The sequence below is a fragment of the Acinonyx jubatus genome, chromosome D4, assembly GCF_027475565.1.
Source record: "Acinonyx jubatus isolate Ajub_Pintada_27869175 chromosome D4, VMU_Ajub_asm_v1.0, whole genome shotgun sequence".
NCBI classification, from domain to species: Eukaryota; Metazoa; Chordata; class Mammalia; order Carnivora; family Felidae; genus Acinonyx; species Acinonyx jubatus.
This window is the reverse complement of record NC_069391.1, coordinates 1,829,370-1,846,485: the sequence shown is the minus strand read 5'-3', so window position 1 is coordinate 1,846,485 and position 17,116 is coordinate 1,829,370. Positions and strand designations below refer to the sequence as shown.

The window sequence follows — 17,116 nt, the reverse complement described above, 5'->3', positions numbered from 1 at the left end:
CAGCCCCCCCACCATCGGTGCAGGGAAATCCGAGGTGGAGACTTCCGGCAACGCGGGAGCGGGGAGGTGCCTGTTGGTCAGCTCCGCCCTGGGGATCACAACGGTAAGCCTGGGCGAAATACAAAAGCCCGACACCTCAGGTGTGAGACAGTGACGAGAACAGACCCGCTAGAGGGACATTGGCCTCCACCAGAGGTCCGCCCAAAGGCTCCACCCCGGCAGCCGCACCGGGTCCCGCTGGCTCGGGAAGCTGGAGGACAAAGTCTGGGACACCGGTGCTGCCGACACTCGAGGGACGAGGCCTCGGACAGGGAGGAGGGAGGGAACACCGAGGGCTCAGTGCAAAACCCCGGGTCTCAACAACTCTGATCCCTGAGCCGCGTCCCCCAGGGCAGTGTCCACCCAGCACAGCGGAAGCCGGTGGCACCGAGGCTGCGTGAGCTGCTCGCAGAGGAGCAGGGGCTCAAATCTAAAGCCGGCCCCGGCGACCGACCGTTAGAACAAAACCCCGACTGGGATCTGGAGTCCCGGAGATGTGCCCCCCCCCCCCCCCGAGGCCCAGGTGACAGGAAGCTACCAGACACATGACGAGCAAGAACAAGGTGGCCACAGCCAGGAGAGGACGCTCACGGGGAGGACAAGAGGAGACAACAACACACGCAAAGGGACGAGGCAATGGCAGTGGTTACTGACGCCCCTGAGCAAACGGTGGGATCGACAGTCGCCAGCATCTTCTCCCAGATCCCTTCTTAAGCACAAAGGAGTTTCCCGGGGCCAGCAGGACCCCTGCCCCCGCTGCCAGAACGGCCCAGTAAGGACACGCCTGACAGGCCGTGCCAAGAAACACACGCTCGCCAAAAACGCACAGCCTGAAGCTCGTCGGGGGGGGAATCCTTGCTGGGGGCGGCCCGAGACAGCCGGCCTGGACTGTCAGAAGCATCAAGGTCAAGGGAGGGAGAGGAGGGCAGAGGCCGGTCTGGCCTAGGAGGCACAGGATTCACGTGACGAGCGGTCCCAGCAGGGTCCTCACCCTCAGGGACGCCATGGGACAGCTGGTGACCACCGACAGGGGCTGTGGGCCCCAGGGAAGCGCAATCCAGGAACTATGGGTATCTGGGGACACATCCTCGTTCACGGGGAAAGACACTCGGCTAAAGTCAAGGCTACAGAGCAAAAGGGCTCCAGCTCGGCGGCAGCAGCCGGCCGCGGAGAGATCGCCCCAGAACCACCGCATGCAACCCGCCGCCCCGCGCTCCGCTCCCCCTTACCGCTGGGAAGGCGTGCCCCCCGAGTGCACGCTCTCGGGCTCGGTGGTGGCTGCGGAGGCCAGGGACAGGCTGGAGCCCGACTGGGCGCGGCTCAGGTGATCAGCTGGCGAGACAAGGGAGCTGCTGCGAGGCCTGCCGGGGGCCGCCCTGCCCGCCGCAGCCGCCCTGCCCGCCCCGCCTGCTTACGGGTGGAGGAGCACTTGGTCCCCGAGTCACTGCACGACTCCTCCCGGTGGACGGACTTGGGCCGCGGCTTCCGGGACTTGGCCTTCGGCTTCCCCAGCCCCTGCTCCTCCAAGATCTGCTGCTGCTTCCTGCGCAAATACTCCTGCTTGATGAGCTCCCGCCGCGCCTTCTCCTCCTCCTTCCGGATGCGCTCTTCCTCGGCTTTGCGCCTTCGGGACACACGCTCCCCTCAGGCGTGGGCGGCGGCCACCGTGCCGGGTGTCCCGCGTCCGACACCCCGTGGCCCCCCCCCGCTGCATCCAACTCTCTGCGCCCCCGCACCCCGCCCCCCTGCATCCGACACCCCGTGCCCCTGCCCCCCTCGCCCCCTTACCCTGCCCCATGTCCCCGCATCCAACACCCCGTGCCCCCACACCCCTGCATCTGACACTCCACGTCCCCACACCCCACACTCCGTGCCCCTGCACCCCTGAATCCTACACTCTGTGCCTCCCACACCCCACATCCCTGTGCCCCACACACCGCATCTCTGTGCTCTGCACCCCTGCGACCCGCACCCCCACATCCCACACTTTGTGCCTCCGCAACCCTTACCCCTGCATCCAACACTCTGTGCCCCTGCACCCCTGCATCCGATTCTCCATGCCCCCCGCACCCCACGACCCTGTGCCCTGTACCCCTGCGACCCACACCCCCATGTCCTTCACCCTGTGCCTCCGCATCCCACACCCCTGCATCGAACAGTCTGTGCCCCACACGCCCACATCCGACACTCCACGCCCCTGCACCCCACGCCCCCACACCTGCACCCGCCTCCCCCAGTGGACACCCGGCACCCCTGCGGAGCCACGCGACCCCAGGGTGAGCACTGACAGCTCAGGGATGTTGTGCTGAATGAGAGGGATGAGTCCCAGAAGTGCCTCAGCCAGAGCTTGGCCTTGGGGCTGGGCGGGGGAGGCTGGGGCGTGGCAGCAAGGAAGGCGGGCTGACCGGGCAGACAGCAGGGGCGGGGCGGGGCAGGGCAGGGGCGGGGCAGGGGCGGGCGCCAGCTTACCGGGCCTCGTCTCTCTTGAGCTCCACCTCCGCCTCCAGCTGCTGCTTCCGCACCCTCGCCTCCTCGGCCTTACGCTGCTGCTTCAGGAGGAAGGCCGCCCGCTTCTTGGCGAGCTCGTCCTCCGCCTTCTGCTCATCCTACGGAGCAGACAGCGCGCATCACACCGAGGTACACGGCCCTCCAGGCGCCCGCATGCACGTGTGCACGGAGAACACGCGTGTCCACCGTTCTCCCTGATGAATTAGCGGGGGTTTACAGACGCTAAGATACAAACGGAAACCAGTCCCAGAAACAGCCCCAACCTGGAGCGCCTAAGGGGCTCAGGTCACAATCTCCAGGTCTGTGCATTCGAGTCCTACACTGGGCTCTGGGCTGACAGCTGGGAGCCTGGAACCTGCTTCAGATTCTGTGTCTCCCCCTCTCTCTGCCCCTCCCCCGCTCGCGCAGTGTGTGTGTGTGTGTCTCTCTCTCTCTCAAAAATAAACAAACATTTAAAAACAAAACAAAAAAAAGAAACAGCCCCAACCGGCCACCTTCCTCAATGTCTCCTACTGAAGCCAGTTTAGCCGCACGGCTGTGCCCCGGGTTTCCACACAGTGAGCTGACACCCAGATCGATATCCGTTCATTTACAGTTTGAAAGCATTAAAAACCAAACCCTGCTTCTTGCTTTTGGGAAAAGAGAAATCCTGTGCCCTGTGGGAGAAAGACCATGAAAACAGAAAGGACTCCCCACCGTCCGTCTCTCTCCTCCACCTAAGGAAACACTATGAGAAAGGCAGAGACAGAAACAAAGCCCCCGGGGAACGTGCCTCCGCCCGCCGTGGCTCTGACACGTGGTCACACGGGATCCCCGAGTCGGGCCCAGGGCAGCAGCCTCACCGGCACGCGGCCCTGATCGCACCTACAGGCCCTGCCCCGCGTGCTTCCAGCAGAGTCGGGTCCTTGCGACATGGGGTGGGGGGCTCGGATCCCTCCCTGGCCCTTCGGGGGGCGGTGGGGGAGGTCCGCCGGCCCCGCTCTGAGCGTAAGGTCCTGACCCGCCAGCTGAGAAGATGCCGGGAGCAGTTTACCTTGAAGAAGAAGCCGACCCCCGGCTTCTGGTCGCCTTCACTGGCGAGGTCCACGGCGCTCTGAGGGCCCTCCGTCTCCCCGTCCTCGTCAGGGGCCTTCAGGTCCGAGAGGTCCACTTCGATGAGACTGGCCTTGCCTCTGGGGGCCTCATCCACAGGGACGTTCTCCTTCCCTGAGACCGAGGGGCAGCTGAGCCCCGCCTCCTTCACACCGCTTTCCAGAACTTCTTTGAGGCTCATCTGTTCGGACAGAATATTTGCGTCTTTGGAAGAAGACAAGACAAGAGTCCGCTGGTTGTTCTCATCGTGGAGCCGGTAGCTGTCAAAGAGGTACTTCTCGGGAGGGTCACTGCCAGGCTCTGCAACACCGTCCCAGCCCGGGTCGGAGGGGGTGCGGGGCGGGCAGGGCCGCAGGTGCGGGAGGCTCTCCACGCTGGGCGTCGGGGTCTTGCTGCGGGAGGAAGCCTGCCGGTCCTTGGGGACTTTCAGCTCGGCCGGCCTCCCGGAGCGGGAATTCCGAGCCTGGCCGAGACGAGGAGGTTTGCGGTGAGCGGCCGTCCCGGGCGGGGAGAGCGGCTCCACAAAGTGGATGGCCGCGCGCACCTGCTGGTCCGGGCCGCCGTGCTTGGGGCCCGGGGCCGGGGCCGCGGGCGGCTTCATGAGCAGCTGCTCCTGCTGCTGCGAGATCCTCAGGATGGCCTGCTGCAGCGTGCTGATGGTCTCGTTCAGCTTCTCGATGGACAGGTCGCACTCGCTCGCGTCCACCGCCTGGCCGGCGTCCTCCAGCAGCGCGGCGGACAGCGCCCTGCTCTTCTCCAGCTCGTGCAGCGCGGCCGGGGCCGTCGCTTTATGCTGCAGGAAGACCGGGCTCTCGGCGTCCACGTCCGGAGACTGCAGGGCGCCTTCCCTCCCCTCCTCCTTCGCGGCCAGCTCCTCTGTCCCGGAGGCCCCGTCGAAGTCCTCCCCGTCGTGCCGCGCACGCTCGCCCGCCGGGCGTCCGGGCTGGCGCGGCGGGGCGGCGCCGTCCGCCTTCCCCTTCTTGACCACGTGCAGGAAGGCGGCCTTCCCCAGCTTCAGCCGCTGCCGCGCGGACAGGGCCTCCGCCTCCCTCTTCTGCGCCTCGATGGCCCTACGCTTCTCCTCCAGCTGCATGTGCAGCTGCACCAGCTCGGAGGCCAGGAGGCTGGCGTGGTCCGCGCTCTGCCCGCCCGGGCTCTGCTCCCTGCGCTGCTTCCACGTGGTCAGCGGGGCCGGGCAGCTCTCCGAGGCGTCCGGCGTGGTCTTCTGGGAGCTGCTGGTGCTGGACCTGGTCTCGCAGCTGTTGAGCCTCTGGAGCTTCCGCTCCGCGAAGCTCGTCATCTTCACGCTGCCGCTGGCCGCGGAGACGCCGCTGACCTGGGACACGGCGCTCAGACAGGGGCTCGAGCGGCCGCTGGCGTCGTCCTTGTCCTCGTGCTCCCTCACCTTCATGTCCTCCTGCAGCTTCGCCGACTCCTCCTCGCCGACGTACCCGGCCATCACCACGGGGTGGTCCTCGCCGACCAAGTCCTGCTCGGCTTCCTCCAGGTCTGCGACGTCAGAGTCCGAGTCCTGCCTCAGCACGGCCCACGGCTCGGAGTCGTGGGCGCCGGGGCTCCTGGCACAGCTGATGCAGAACCTGCCCTCCGCGTCGTCAGCGGCCCTGGCCACGTGGAGAAAGAAGCCGTCGGCAGACTGTCCCCGGGGTGACAGATCGAAATCACTCACCGCCTGCGGCCCCGTCTCAGCAGGCACGGGGTCCACGCCCGCAGGAGGTTCCGGACAGGAGATCGGGGTGAAAGTCCTGGTCGGGTCACGGCCGCCGTGACTGCTGGGCGCCCTCTTGCGCACCAGGGGCTGGTGGCCCTCGCTGGGTCTCTTAGAGGCGAAGCTCCGTGGCCGCCCCTCTCCACACTCGTCCTCCTTGGCGATCGCCTGCTTCTCCTTGGCCGGCCTAAGCACGGCCGGCATCAACGGCTCCAGGAAGAAAGTCTCAGGCTTCCTTTCTAGGGTGTCTGCCAATCTCTGGGGAGACCTGGCACTTGCCGGCAGGCCCCGGTCGCCGCCATGGGGAGCCACGTCCGTTCTGATGACGGCCACGAGCTCTTCATCCTCGATGTGGACGTCGTTCAGGAGGCTTTTGCCATCGGTCTTCAGCGCTGCGGGCTGGGGCTGGTTCTGCGGAGTCAGGTTAATGACACTGGACGCCAGGCTATCCTTGCTGATGGAGCGGGCCAGGCTGACACTGTCACCGGAGCCGGGGTCCAGGTCACAGCTGGCAGCGTGATGGAGAGCAAAGGGCGCTGGCTGAGACACAGGCCTGCAACGTGGGGAAAGAAGCCTGTTGGACACGCCACCGTCTATTCGAGAAGGGGACTCAAACACACGGAGAGACAAGGCACTAGTTACGAAAAGAGAGCACCGGCCTTACGTCTAGGGGATTTAAGCAAACCCTTCCCCGGAGCAGAGGACAAGAGAGACCAGCTCAAGTCCGGCAGTTCCCAAACACTTAGGGGAACACTTGGTTTGCACATGAACAGGTCCCGGGACCTCTTTGTGCCCTTAAAAGCTGCCGAGGCCCTCAAAGAGTCTTCATCATACGCTCATTGAGTGCTCGCTCCGGCAGCACAGAAGCTAGTATTATATATCGATACCAATGTTTACGGTGCTAACATTAGAGCTGAAACATTTCAAAAACAAAAAAAATTATGGCAAGAAAGCCATCCCGTGAGGTATGACCGTATTTTCTAAACTGAAAAAGCTTATGTGGAGTGAAACACTCTCGTGATCCTCTCTGCCGTCTGCCTTGGGATTCGATCTGTCACAAGAATGAGAAAAACCGAGGAGAGGACACCCCAGCACTGTGAGGAAACGGTTCTGAGCCACGGACTCCCTCGGTGGGTCTCGGCGAGCCCAGCGGCCCCTGGACCCCCTCCGGAGAAGGGCAAGGTTAACCTGATGAACGTTTCACACAGAAACTTCCTTGAAACACAGAGTTCACCTGTTCTGTTTTTCTGGCCATGCTACTGCTGCACCTCGTGGCTGGCCATCCACTCGGGTTAAAGAGTTGGACCGGTGTCGCTGATCTGCAGGGAGGAGGAAGCAGGGCGTTCGGTATTAAGCAGCTGACTTCGTGGCATCTCAAATTCTTGCAACCTAATATGGAAATTTCTCAAGGAAACGCACCATAATTCAGTATACCAGAACTGCCCAAGAAAAACAATGACAACCACAATACAGCCTTCAAGAGTTTCAGTAAGTAACACATGACTTAGTATTTAGTCCAAATCATGACATGAGACCATCGGACCTCTAACTAAACATCCGTACGTGCAAGTCCTTGCTCATTTGGTACGACAGAACAATTTTCTGTATGCTTCACGTAATCAATGATACTTTCACCAGGGGTGCCTGGGTGGCTCAGTGGTTAGGCAGCTGACTTCGGCTCAGGTCATGATCTCCCGGCTTGCGGGTTCGAGCCCCGTGTTGGGCTCTGTGCTGACAGCTCGGAGCCTGGAGCCTGCCTTGGATTCTGTGTACCTCCCTCTCTCTGCCCCTCCCCCAGTCGTGCTCCGTCTCTCAAAAATAAATAAGTGTTTAAAAAAAAAATGATACTTTCACCACAAAGACTACACATTCTAGGAAACATCCACACAAATTAAAATTTTCCAGACTAGAATGACCAAATCAGAGTAGGAATATCCCCCCGAGGACCATCACCTAATGCACAGGCTGCAGGAGGAAGGACAAAAGACCAAGGCAGGTGCAGGGGACGTGTGCTCTTACCAGGAAGGCCCTCCCCCTGCGCGGTCTTCTGCTGTCTCTGTCTCAGAGGCAGTAAAGGGTGTGATGGGCTAAAGGCAGAGGCGCCTTTCCCCCTGAATGGGAAAGAACAGGAAAAGAGAATCACCAGTGTATCAGTCTTCAAGTTCAATGGCAAATGCATGTAATAAACCACAGAGAATAAACCACAGACAGAATCATGAATCACGGCAACATACGAGAAAATCACAGGTTCTTTGGGAAAAGTTAATTATTATAAAAATTAGCCAAGAGTACCAAGAACTTCAAACCCGGGATAAATATCCCAAAAGTGCCACTCGGGGACACAGTGGCGTGTGCAGACGCTCCCCTGCCTGGGGCTGCCGGAAGCAGAAGGCAAGCGGGGGAAGGCCTCCCACGGCCAACCCCCCCTACTTTCCCCATCACCCCTGCAGAACACGAACTGCGATTCTGAGTGCAAACTAACTGGAGAAGAGAAGCGGACGGGGACTCACAGGTGCTCGGGCTCTTCGGGGTGCAGGCGGTGCCTGTGGCCGCCTTCGGCTGGCAGGGCAGCGGGGGGCTGCAAGTCGGCCGGGCTCGCCGCCGCGGGGCTGCCCAGGAAGCTGCGCTTGGTGGCATTGGAGATGGGAACGGGAGGCCGACTACTCTTGTGGTGCGACACCGTTTTAGCTGCACAAATGGCAATTTACAGAAACGTCCGTGTTATTCGCAGTTACCGAAAACATTAGCAAGAAGCGCCTAAAAAATGAAACATCCCCGCAGACTTCTCCCAAAACAAGACGACTGCCGAAAGTGAAAGCTGCAACACCGGCAGGGCGGGAACCAGCCGGCGGCCGCGACCACTAGCAGGGACACAGAGCCTCAGCCCAGAACCAGGGGTCCGGTGGTCAGGGGCACCCCAGGTCACCCACCCAAGTAAAACACAAACCACCACATCCCACAGCTCTCATGGGGAGGAGGGTTCTAGACGTGGCACGCTTTGACCTGGGGGGACACCCCGCCCGAGTGGCACACGGGCTCCGAATGGGGTGCAGAGCAGCCAAGGGCCCCTCCACAGGCACCGCCACGCGGACTACAGGTCCCAGTGGGAGACACGCAGAGGCGGACGCTGGGCCCCTGCAGCCCCACGACGCCTGCTGACAGAAGAGAAGCCCAGGCCCGCTTAACAGGTGGGGCAACTCTGAACGCGGACAGATGCCGCAGGCTGCTGCCAGCCGGCCTGTCGTCAGCCCCGCCACGCAGGCACGGTGCGCCCGCGCACGAAGGGGCCGGGGCAGGGCCGCACCTACACGGGGAGGCGAAAGGCAGGCTCCCCCGGGGCCAGCACAGAGCCCCTCAGAGGGACCAGTCCCCGAGAAGCCAGATGCCCACGTGGTGGCACATCAAGTCTCTCAGACCCGCCGTGGGAGGACCGGTGACCCACTGAAGCAGACGGACACACGTCCCGCCTCGAGTCCGCCTTCCCGTCCGCAGGGCTCAGCCACGCCTGTAGCCCAAAGCGGCCAGCAGGTGCCCACGCCGTCCACGTGATGCCAGGGACGTGCCTTACAGCAGAGAGGCGCCAGGGTGGGCCGGTGACCCGTGAGCCCCACCGTGCCCCCTTTCCCTGCCCTGCTGCCTCCAAGCCTCCCTCCCGCTGTGTCTGAAAAACCACCACCATCCTTCGGAGGGCAGCCCTTCCAGGCCAGAGTGCGCGTCGTCACCACACCCTGCAGCCAAATGCCACGAGTTTGCCCATCTCCGCCTCCAGCGCCGGCCCTGCTCCCAGGTGATGCTCAACACCTCGGGGTGAAACCCCGGGGGGTGGGGGCGGTCGGAGACTCCCGGGAAGGCACTCAGGGTCCGGTGCACAGAGAGGGGTCATGTGCAGCACGCGACCTCACAGGACACAGTGGGAAGGAGAGCAACTGGGCAGGGACCAGGACGAGGCCCTCTGCAGAGGCAGAACAGGCGACCAGCCTCTCAAGCAAGAGATGATAAGGTTCTTGAGCTGGGGAAGCCAGTGACAAGGACAGGGAAATGTACCCGCATTCTTCCCCAAGCCCTGGCACCGTTCGAGTAGCCTGCGGCCAACACGGCGGGGACATCTGTCAGTCACCGTTCCGTTACCGATTAGGCGAAGCATCTCTGCGTGCATTTACTGGGCATCTGGAGCACCACTTTATCGAAGTACCTGTGCAAGTCTTTTCCTTTTCTTCTGTTTGTTTGTTTGTTTTTCCTCATTGGCATGAACAAGCTTTTTATACGCTCTGGGTACAGGTATCTGTTGTAAGTTCTAGGAGTGTCTTTTCCCCTTTATAGCTAGTTTTCTTTTTTTTCACTCTTTATCTCCCTTCAATGAAAACAAAGTCTCAATTTTAAGGTGTCTGTGTTACTGTTTCCTTTGTGGCTTTTTAGATTCTTTCTATGGAATCGCAAGGACATGAACACATTCTTCCATACTGTCTTTTTTTTCCTTTTTAATGTGTATTTACTCTTGAGAGAGAGAGAAACAGAGCTGGAGCAGGGGAGGGGCAGAGAGAGAGGGAGACCCAGAATCCAAAGCAGGCCCCAGGCTCCGAGCTGGCAGCACAGAGCCCGATGCGGGGCTCGAACTCACGAGCCGTGAGAACATGACCTGAGCCAGTCGGACTTAACTGAGCTTAACCGACGGAGCCACCGAGGCACCCTTCCATACTATCTTCTGAAGTCCTTACAGACTTGTCCTACCCCGTGGCAAACACAGTTTTTTCCGCCCCACAGAGAAGACTAGAGCTGCATTCTTCCCAACCGAGGAGGCCAATCACTCTCCGAACGAGCCGGATTCTGATCTTACAGGACAAGCACAGGCCCAGAGCTGCACGCTGGGAAAAGCTCTAGGACATGATGCGAGAGCTGCAGACACGCAGCTATGAGGACAGCGCAGGTCTCTGTATTCCCAGAGGAAACCACGTAAACGCCACTGACGATGACAAGGCGGAGACCCGTTAAGGGCGCCTCTGGAGCACTGTATTCGACATCTCTGGGAGGAAACGGCCATCGATTCCCAGAAGGTTTTCACTCACCATCTTTCAGTTCCTGAACATCCCTGGGCTGAACGAAATCTGGTTTGACATTCTCAAACCACCAGAAGAGCTCGGCAATAAAAACCATAACGTTCGGCTGAAAGAAAACAAACAAAAACAGGGACACGGTAAATAGTTCATTCATCGACGGTTTTAAAAAATGTGTCTTTAATAATTCATGATTACCTTCAACACTAAGGGAGCATACAGCATGTCTTCTAAGGTGAGATAAAAGCATTTGTTAAGATACTCATTCGAGAACTCCCTCAGAAGCCGAATATTATACAGACTGTCAGCCATCGACGTTACCTCCTTCAAGCATATATCTGAAGGGCAAAGAGAAAACTACAGTTTATCATACACACGCTGCTTCACAAGTGTGTTTGCATTTACATATGTGTATATATGGGTGTGTATATATATGGGTGTGTATATATATGGGTGTATACACACACACACACACACACACGTGTATATATACACATAATTTGAAATGAAAACATTTTAAATGAAGGGAATAGTGATGTTTAAAAGGATAACATTAAGACATTTAAACACCATAATAAGTAGAACAAGTAACAAGAAACACAGAAAAGAAAGTAAGCACTCAAGAAAAAGACCGGAGAATCTCTAGGGTCTGAATTTAGTTGTTAACATCTAAAAAAGCATACCAGAAACTTTGAGATCTTAAGCCTGCAGTTCCAGAATGGAGAGTACCGTCACTTTTCAGTTTATAAAGGACATTGCTGCATAAAGCTGTTAACATTTTACCAAGTTTCTTGCACCAGCTGGACCCCTTGCATGAGGTCATCTCCACTGTGGGGGCGGGGGGGGGGGCAGGCTACCCAAGGAGTAGTCCAGAATACCACTGTTCCCCCCAAACCAGGAGACGACGCGTAGCAGAGGTCTCCCTCGAACGAGGCTGGGGACGGCTGGTCGGCGGCATCTGGGGCGCTGCTCTGCAGGCTGGTGGCGCCCCCACCGGACCAGCACCGCCAGACAGCCTCACGCAGCTCAGACTAAAACGGAAGGAGCCGTGCAGATGACTTGAGAGAACTCTGCCTGCCAATACACGTAAGTAAGAAAAGAACCGATTTAAAAATAATTTTTTAAAATAATTTTATTCTTCAGAAGAAATCACCGGGAAGAGTTCAGAAGCACAGATTACATTTGCGGTGCCCCAAATTCACGACGACGAAGTCAGTCCTCCTCCGCGTCCTGCACGATCAACACAAAACAGTGTTCTAAGCGGACTGACTACGCACTGACACGGCTAACGGGCGGAGTGACTCCGCGCCCGGGCACCGCTAACAGCTGCTTCCTTACTTTACGCTCTGATTATGAAACATTACAGACATCGGGATCAGACTCCCAAGGATCGTCTGCTCAGACGGAAGCGTTAACACCACACCTTATCTGATTCAGATCTCTTCCTTCAGTAATGAGACGGCACAGCACCCGCACCCCCACGGCAAGGCTCTCCTCCACCGGAGACCGCTGCCCGCTCGTGGTCCGCGCGGCCACGGACGGTGCGCGTCCACAAACACTACCCTCTGGACCTGGCTCTCTTGAACCTATGCTCGCCATCCCACACTGCGCCTCCCGTTTGCAGCCTGTCCGTCCCCCAAACTCAGTGCTGTGTCCAAGTCCGTGTACGTTGATGGGGGTAGATTCCAGGTGTTCGTCTGAACAGCTGGACAGCGCTCCACAGTTTGCACTCTTGCACGCGAGAACCAAATCTGCATGTGCCCTCCGCGCCCTGCACACCCGGCCGCCCGGTGCTGGCAGCCCTGTGGGTCGCTGCCAGTTGGATGGGGGTGAGACGCCCCCTCGTGAAGCAGCACGTCCGTGACCACGGGCACAGTGTCACTCTCCACTTCTGCTTCTGCAACAAGCCTGTTCTCACTCTGTCTCTAGGTTGTTCAACTTCGTCTAATTTGTACCAATTCTTTACCTGTTATGGCCACAAAACGGTCGTGTGACGGTCCTTTGTCAATGTGTGTTCGTTCCAAATACTTTTCCATGGATATAGCTTGTCCTTTAATTTTCACACAGTTCCTCCGTCAGCACGCCGAATTCTCGTGTGGTTAAATGTAATAAAATCTTTTCTATCGCTTATGCTTTTCTTCTTGTAATTTCAGGAATCCATCCCAACACCAATGTCCTAAAGGTATTTTCCCGTGTTTTCCTCTCAAAATTACTATGTTTTGCTTTTCAGGCAGAGATCTGTCACCCAAGGCAGGGACGCCCATCTCATGTGGACTGAAGCCAGATGGCCACTCGTCCACAGTGCTATGCGCCCCGGAACATCGCTGGCCGGGCTCCTTCGGGCCACGTGACTCTCCGGGGCCCAAACCACAGCAGTTTAGCCAAAGTTAAACCAAACTTGGTCTTTGTCAAGCCAAGTACCCACACTCTCATTCTTCAAAATCACCTTGCCCGAAACCGGCACTAATCTACCACAAAACAGTGAACACGTGGGTTCTCATCTGCTGAACGGACAAGAAGCCACGGGGCCCTCGTGGTGCAAACCAACCCAAGAACAAGTGGCAAGAAGGCACCCCACTCCCTTGCGGTGACAGGCCAGCTGATAAACAGAGGAGGAGGACAGGGCAAGCAAACTCCCCATGGACGGGACCACCAGCAGGTCAAAGTCTGCTGGGAAATGGGCTGTTTGTTCAGTCTCAGAGCCAGTTCCCCAAATGACGAGAAAGCCAAAACCAGCAACCTCAGACTGGAGAAGCCCAGCGACACGGCCTGAGCCAAGGGCGCCCCGACCTCATGTCCCCAGTCAAATGCACCGGGACGGTGCATCACTTTGGAGGCACTCTTGCTAGCCCTGAATCTAATCAGAGGAAACACGGACAGACCCAAATGGGGACATCCGACAAACCAAATGGCCTGTACTCTTCACAAGGCCGAAGCCAAGAAAGACAAGAATGATGGAACCGCCTGACAGCCACCTAGAGGGAGTAAAGCCGGGCCACAACCAGCAGTGGGAGCAACGGCCACAAAGGACACTACTGGGACAAGTGACAAACCGCTCGGACCGCGAGTCAGTGCCGCGTCGCCGTTAACTTCCCCGGTGTTCGCGGCGATCAGAGAGTGCCTTTGTCCCCCAGGTTGTTCTCAGACGGCTCAGAGGCAGAAACAGAGGTCATGTGACAAAATGTAACAACAGGGGCATGTGGATAAACGTACAGCCAAGAATGCCTTGTACGTTCTTCTGTAAACATAAACACGTCCAAATAAAATATTACAGGGGTTAATTTCATCCCTTAGGCCTTTACTCTTCCAAACACGTCCAAATAAAATGTTACAGGGGTTAATTTCATCCCTTAGGCCTTTACTCTTCCACATGAATTTTTACCTTACTTTGTCCATTTCTGTAAAAAAATAAATAAATAAATAAATAATTATGTATTGGGCTGGCAATAAATGAACAAAGGAAATCACAATTTTTATACTGATTATCGGCATCTGAGAAAACAGCTTAGATCTTCTTCCAAGGACGACAAACGGGTCCTCCTTTGTCCAGGACTCACGGCGAGCTGCGGCGGGGAGCAGGGCAGGGGCAGGGAGGGCCCGACGTCGGAAGGCAAAGGCGCCGAGCCTGACCCCCACGTGGGAGCGCGTCCACAGCAGCAGGGGCCGGGGCCTTAGTGGGTGGCATCGAGGCAGCAGCAGGCCGACAGCGTCCGTCACACGTGGGCAGTGGCTCCTAACATGCAGTTTCCTGCACATGTCGTATGCGTCCAGGGTAAGTCCTCCCACCTTCCTGTCCCGTCTTCCTGGACTGAGCCTCTCGCTTTTCCGCCTCTTCTCTCCCACTGTCCATTCTGCTTTTTAGATGTCCTTTCCGGGAGATTTCTTCAAAGCCGTCATCTAACGCTTCAGTAAACTCTTAATTTATTTATTTTGAGAGACAGAGACAGACAGACAGAGATCGAGCAGGGGAGTGACAGAGAGGGAGCGAGAGAATCCCAAGCAGGATCCACACTGACAGTGCAGAAGAGTCTGACACAGGGCCTGAACCCAAAACCACGGGACCGTGACCTGAGCCGAAGTTAGACACTCAACCGACGGAGCCACCCAGGCGCCCCACGCACCTCCGTGAACTCTTAAATTTCAGCAGCCACGTTTTCTCTCCACGGGCCCGTTTCTGCCCAGTTACGGCGCACCTCCGTCCAGGACACCGTGTTCCAGACGCTCTCCTCCAGCACCCAGTCCGTGGCCACCGTCCTCTCTCATCTCCACGGTCTTCCCCACTCACCTGCGGGGCCCCTGCGGACTTGGCCTCGTGTTCACACCGGTGCCTTCCTCAAGTGTCGGGGGATCCGTGGCCACCCAGAGTCGAGCGCGGGGCACCGGGACGTGGGCCTCACGGTAGGGGGGCGGGCGGCGGCAGGGGTCTCAGTGATGGCCGCCCAAGGGCAGCGGCTGTGGGTCTTTGCCCGAGGCCAGATTCTGCAGAGAAGCGTCCTTCCCGGTTTTTTAGCACCGTATATCCACTTACTTGGTCAACGACACAAAGTCGGTAAGACGACACGAAACGAGATATAAAACACGCTCCCTTGAAAAATCACTAACACGAAGAAACGCTGGTAAAAAGCAAAGGTCTTCAAGCACCTTCGTTCGTTCCACTTGAGACGGCGAGAGCAAGCAGGAGCCACGGGAGACGAGCTGACACCCCTCACACGTCAGGAGTGTCACACAGCAGTCCGGCGGCCACACGTTAGGAAACGCTCACCGCGTAGGTGCGCTCACGTCTGTCACCGGACGAAGTCGCTCCGATACCGCGATCGTCCCCATGCCCCTCGTCCTGTGGCTTGTTCTGTGCCCCTTCACCCTCCGGCTCTTTTGCCCGCGCCCGCCCACCCCACAACGACCAGTTCGTTCTCTGCATTTACAGCGACTTCGGCTTTGCTCTTTACACGCTCCACACACATGAAATCGCACACTATTTATCTTTATTATTTCTTTTTTATTATTTCACTCAGCCCAACAGCCTCCAGGTCCGCCCACGCGGTCGCAGGTGGCAGGGTTCCGCTCTTTCTCGTGGCCGCCTGATATTCCACTGCGTTTATGAACCAAGTCCTCTCTACCCGTCAGTGACTCCTTCCCCGGCTGGAACGTACGCAGCCTCCTGGGGCAGGCGGACGGAGATCAGGCTCGCCTCCCAGCGTGAAGAATTTTACACAGAGCACCGATGCAGGGATCACCTCGTACCTGCCGGGCCGTGTGCGACACGTCTGGGACTCGAGCCGTCTGGCTCAGCTGCCCCAGGAGCGCGGGCCCATCTCTGAGGCGTGTGGGGAGGAGGTCACCGCGGTGTCCCACGCCCCGGGTGCGTCCGTTCCCCGGCCTCTGCGGGATTCTGCGGGAGCGAGCCGGCCTGCTGCCCTGGCACGAGCCCCCTGCCCTCCTCGCCGCTCCCTCACGAGGTGCCGGCCGCTCCGAGACCAGACGTGCCCCGTCTCCTCCCAGACAGAGCCTGCGCTTCAGCCCCTTCCTGGTGTCGTGATCTCCGACTGGCGGGAGAGAGAAGACCACCCCCCACTCTCCTTCCTTCAGCGTTCTTTGGCTTTACCTCTTTTCTACCGCACGAGATGAGCCGAGTTCGCGCTCACTTTCCAGAACGTGCCCTGAGGCCACCGGCTCTGGCGTGCGTGGTGCTCGCCCATTATGCAGTCAGTTGTCTCCTCAACACCGGCGTGTCCCAGGCGCCAGGTCTGCTGGCTGGGACGCGTCCCTGAACAAAACGGATGAAAACCCTGCCCCTCGTGCAGCCTGCGCTAGACGACTGCGCCGAGCCTGCGACTTTGAGCCACAAGCACGTGACAGCAACCTCTTTGGTTTCCGAGCACTGAAGAGTTGAGAGGTTTGGAGAAAGACTTCGCGCTCTGCCGCGCCGCGGGAAACCTGTCGTGGTCTGCGAGCTGCTGAGGCTTCTTCTAGGGCCACGGTCAAGTCCACTTTTTACACACGCTTCCGGGCTCGGCTATTCTCAAAGAGCGGACGGCGTCGCGGTCGGCACGCTGGCCCACGCCCGTGACTCTCGTGTTCCACATCCCGTGGCCTTCCTCCACTCGTACCTGCTTCATCAGCCAGGCCCCGTGACCAAGCTCGGGAGTGAGTCCGCTCGCTGCTCCTGAACGTCCGTCGTGTTTCTGACCTGCCAGCGTGCCAGGGCCAGATGCGACGAGGCCTGACACGCCACCACGTCCTTGCGGGCTATTCCTCCTCTTTCGTAAGGACCCCCTCCTGGCAGGAGTCTGCTTTGTCTAAAGACCCCCAACAGATCGGCCAGAGGCAACTGCGGCAGGAACCGCCCAACCTGGCAAACCGCAGGCAGACCTGGGCAATACCGAGGATGCAGAGGACAACAGAACCAGGTGCCGAGGGCCCCGGAAAGTTCCACCACACGTTCAACAAGCTCGTTCCCCTGTCTTAGTGTTCCCACCGCCTCCCTCCTGTCCGCCGTCACCGCGAGCATCCGGTGTCTCCTTCCAACATCCTTTCCGCCCACGCCCGGGTGCCAGGCCTGTCTGTCACGTCTGCTGGTTCTGCGCAGGCTGTCGGCCCACGTGGTCCTCCTTTCCCACTGGGCTCACGCACAGCAGCCGGGGCACCCCCCATACAGCAGACCTCCCTCCTGCCGTGACCCAGGGCTTCCACTAGTGCGAGA

The 17,116-nt window shown here is 58.9% G+C and overlaps 1 protein-coding gene across 2 annotated transcripts in view; it reads right to left on the bottom strand.

Moving 5' to 3' along the window:
• The window catches only part of CAMSAP1 (calmodulin regulated spectrin associated protein 1), a 59,022-nt gene that overhangs the window by 5,689 nt on the left and 36,217 nt on the right, over positions 1–17,116 (bottom strand). For both annotated transcript variants that reach the window (XM_027051829.2, XM_027051830.2), the window contains 9 exons: positions 10,615–10,754; positions 10,429–10,525; positions 7,876–8,053; positions 7,385–7,476; positions 6,600–6,684; positions 3,581–5,918; positions 2,509–2,645; positions 1,455–1,663; positions 1,269–1,371 (listed from right to left, as the gene is read on the bottom strand). In XM_027051829.2, coding sequence (XP_026907630.1) covers positions 1,269–1,371; positions 1,455–1,663; positions 2,509–2,645; positions 3,581–5,918; positions 6,600–6,684; positions 7,385–7,476; positions 7,876–8,053; positions 10,429–10,525; positions 10,615–10,754 — 3,379 coding nt within the window. The remainder of the gene's footprint in view (positions 1–1,268; positions 1,372–1,454; positions 1,664–2,508; positions 2,646–3,580; positions 5,919–6,599; positions 6,685–7,384; positions 7,477–7,875; positions 8,054–10,428; positions 10,526–10,614; positions 10,755–17,116) is intronic.